This window comes from Phaseolus vulgaris, chromosome 8 (assembly GCF_000499845.2).
Source record: "Phaseolus vulgaris cultivar G19833 chromosome 8, P. vulgaris v2.0, whole genome shotgun sequence".
NCBI lineage: Eukaryota > Viridiplantae > Streptophyta > Magnoliopsida > Fabales > Fabaceae > Phaseolus > Phaseolus vulgaris.
In genome coordinates this window covers 21,909,809-21,912,572 of record NC_023752.2, presented here as the reverse complement: position 1 = coordinate 21,912,572, position 2,764 = coordinate 21,909,809, and the positions used below count along the sequence as shown (strand labels likewise).

The window sequence follows — 2,764 nt, the reverse complement described above, 5'->3', positions numbered from 1 at the left end:
AAACTTTTATTGATCAAAACCTCAGAACTCAATGGGGAATCACAAAGAAATCAAACAAAAGGTTTAGTTTTCCATGCGGAGGCAAAAAAATTACAAATAAGAAAAGAAACTAAGAAAACCCTATGAAGCTCTCCATTGTAAACACTTTTTTCTTACTCTGGGATTTTAGGTTTCTGAATACACACTTACTAGTTGGGTGTTGCAATGGTTTAAAAAATGACAATTAAGAGCGAGTAAAACGAGAAGTTTTTTATTTAGAGGAAAGTGTGAAGTTTTTGACAGAAAAGGAAGTGAAAAGTGTTATTTTATTTTGAAGGAAATTAGGTTTGATTTTTAGATAATAAAATTAGAAAAATAAAAGTAAATATAAAAAAAAATTGATAAAGAAGAAAGTGTGAAGTTTTTGATAGAGAACGAAGTGATAATTTTTTTTGTAAGAAAGTTAGGTTTGATTTTTAGATAATAAAATTAAAAAATAAAAATAAATACTAAAAAATGATAAAAATATCTAAAGATAACAATAAAATGATAAAAAAAAATCTCTTATTATAATTTTCAAAATAATAAAATAAAATATTAATATAAAAAATAAATATAAAAATCGATTACAAGAAAAATCCCCTTTATATCTATAGATTATATATAATTATTGACTATTTATAATTATACAATGAATCCCATTTGATTCGAGTAGTGTTATTTATTGAATAAGTGAATAAAAATTGAGTTGTAATTGACTAGCTTTAATAGGGTTTACTAATTTTTTGCCCTAAAAACCTTTTCTAGGTTTCCCATTCCTTCGTCTCTCATTCTCACAAGCAGGCGGCTTCTTCTTCCCTTCCTCTCTGTGGCCGTGAACATGGCGTACGCCGCGATGAAGCCCACCAAGCCCGGCTTTGAAGAATCCCAGGAACAGATCCACAAGATAAGGATCACCCTTTCCTCCAAGCACGTCAAAAATCTCGAGAAGGGTATTTCTTCTTCTTCTTTTCATGCTTCATTCTTCCTATCCTTGGCCTTGCGTTTCAACTTTGATTTCACTGTTTTTTAGTTTGTGGGGACCTTGTTCGCGGTGCAAAGGACAAGCACCTCAGGGTTAAGGGACCTGTTAGGATGCCCACTAAGGTTCTTCTCATAACTACCAGGAAATCCCCTTGTGGTGAAGGTATTTTCACCCTTTCCTTACTTGTTATTGCCCCTTTTCTTTTCTGCTTCTTTTACTATATACTTTAAGTGATTCAAGACTTCTCTTTTCTTTTTGGGTTTTGCTATAATTTAGTTTGCAAGGTCTGGAATGTGCTAAATGGGAAGTTTGAGGGGATCAGTGTGAAGGAAAAAGGAACAGATTTATATTGTGCTTATAAATATGAATTAGGAGGGGGGTTCATTGATTTTTGATTCTAACAGAAAAGATGAAGTGGGAGATTAAAATGCATTTGTTTTTCAATTTTCATTCTTTGAGTAGTTTAGTTGCAGGGCAATCGTTAACGTTATGTCTGTATTTCATTTAATTCCTTTTCAGTCAATGATACGTGCTACTTGATCAGAGTTCTTCAACAAATTGTGATGTTTAATTCTATATGATATTAGTTGACTTTCTTTTGCATATGGCTGGTGGGATTGGTTCTTTTGTTATTCTTCAATTGTTTTTATATGTGAACTGTGAGCATTAGCATTCTTACTGTCTGAAACATAGATAAAGTTCTGTTGGGGCTGAAAGCTTGATACGTGTTGGCTTTCTTGTCTTACACTAACTGCCTGTATGTATGATCTTATGGAATGATAATATTGTTCTGTGTTTACATTTTCTGAATGTTGTTGTAAAAGGAATGGTGTTATCACGCCTTGTGTTTATGAAACTGCTTCTTGGTTTTAGGTACCAACACATGGGATAGATTTGAACTTCGTGTGCACAAGAGAGTCATTGACCTCTACAGTTCTCCAGAGGTGGTTAAGCAAATTACCTCTATCACGATTGAACCTGGTGTGGAGGTTGAGGTGACCATTGCAGATGCTTGATCTTGATCCGAATTTTAATGTTATGCTTCCTAGTTTTTTTTCACTCTTTTTTGTATTTTGTAAGTTTTGATTGCTGGACTGGATTGGTTTGTTTTCTCTAGTTTTACGGTTGCAGACATTGATGAATACATGAGAAATGTCATCTTAATACTTTCTAGAATCTTACCTATATTTGTTTTGATATCATCACAAATCTCAAATTATTTGTTATATAGTTTGGCATTCTTCCTAGTCCATCTATGACCTGTTTACATAGGATGAATTTCATCCCCAAGAGGACATTAGTGCATTTTTTGCTTTAGGTTAACACAATTGTTGCTGACATGGATCTTATTAATTGTTGTTTTTGACGAGAATTTCTTACAAATGTGCTTTCAACGTTGAGGTTGAATAGACTTTGATTTTAAATAAAGATTTGGAACTGTTTTTGCTTGAAGTTTGGATAGTTTTTTTGTTTGTTTATAAATTGACTATGATTCACACAATATCCGTGTGATGTGTGATATAACTGTTGACGATTCTTTTTTCTAACAAATAACATGTGATATAATGTTGAAATATTTTTGTAACGAGAATGTAACTATTTTATTACAGTTATTACTAAAATTATTTTAGTATTTTCCCATGTCAACGATAATTTATTTTTTATCGAAAGAGGACAAAAGATGTATAGATTGTAAAAAAGAGTAAGTATCACAGCATCTATACACATTTTTTTTGCATGATTTTATAGAAATAAACTAAA

General features: G+C 31.7%; 1 protein-coding gene across 1 annotated transcript; it reads left to right on the top strand.

Annotated features, from left to right (window-relative positions):
* The first annotated feature begins 731 nt into the window (after positions 1 to 731).
* On the top strand, positions 732 to 2,229 carry LOC137826188 (small ribosomal subunit protein uS10y-like). The gene is made up of 3 exons (XM_068632073.1): positions 732 to 971; positions 1,052 to 1,165; positions 1,877 to 2,229. Exons 1-3 carry the CDS (start codon positions 860 to 862, stop codon positions 2,017 to 2,019), a joined length of 369 nt encoding a protein of 122 aa, XP_068488174.1. The 5' UTR covers positions 732 to 859; the 3' UTR covers positions 2,020 to 2,229.
* The last annotated feature ends 535 nt before the right edge of the window (positions 2,230 to 2,764 follow it).

Bases quoted from the DNA above. Each gene is read 5' to 3' on its own strand.
- LOC137826188 (XM_068632073.1), top strand. From the start codon at position 860: ATGGCGTACGCCGCGATGAAGCCCACCAAGCCCGGCTTTGAAGAATCC. The intron at 972-1,051 runs GTATTTCTTCTT...ACTGTTTTTTAG, and splicing joins CGTCAAAAATCTCGAGAAGG to TTTGTGGGGACCTTGTTCGC. The intron at 1,166-1,876 runs GTATTTTCACCC...TCTTGGTTTTAG, and splicing joins GAAATCCCCTTGTGGTGAAG to GTACCAACACATGGGATAGA.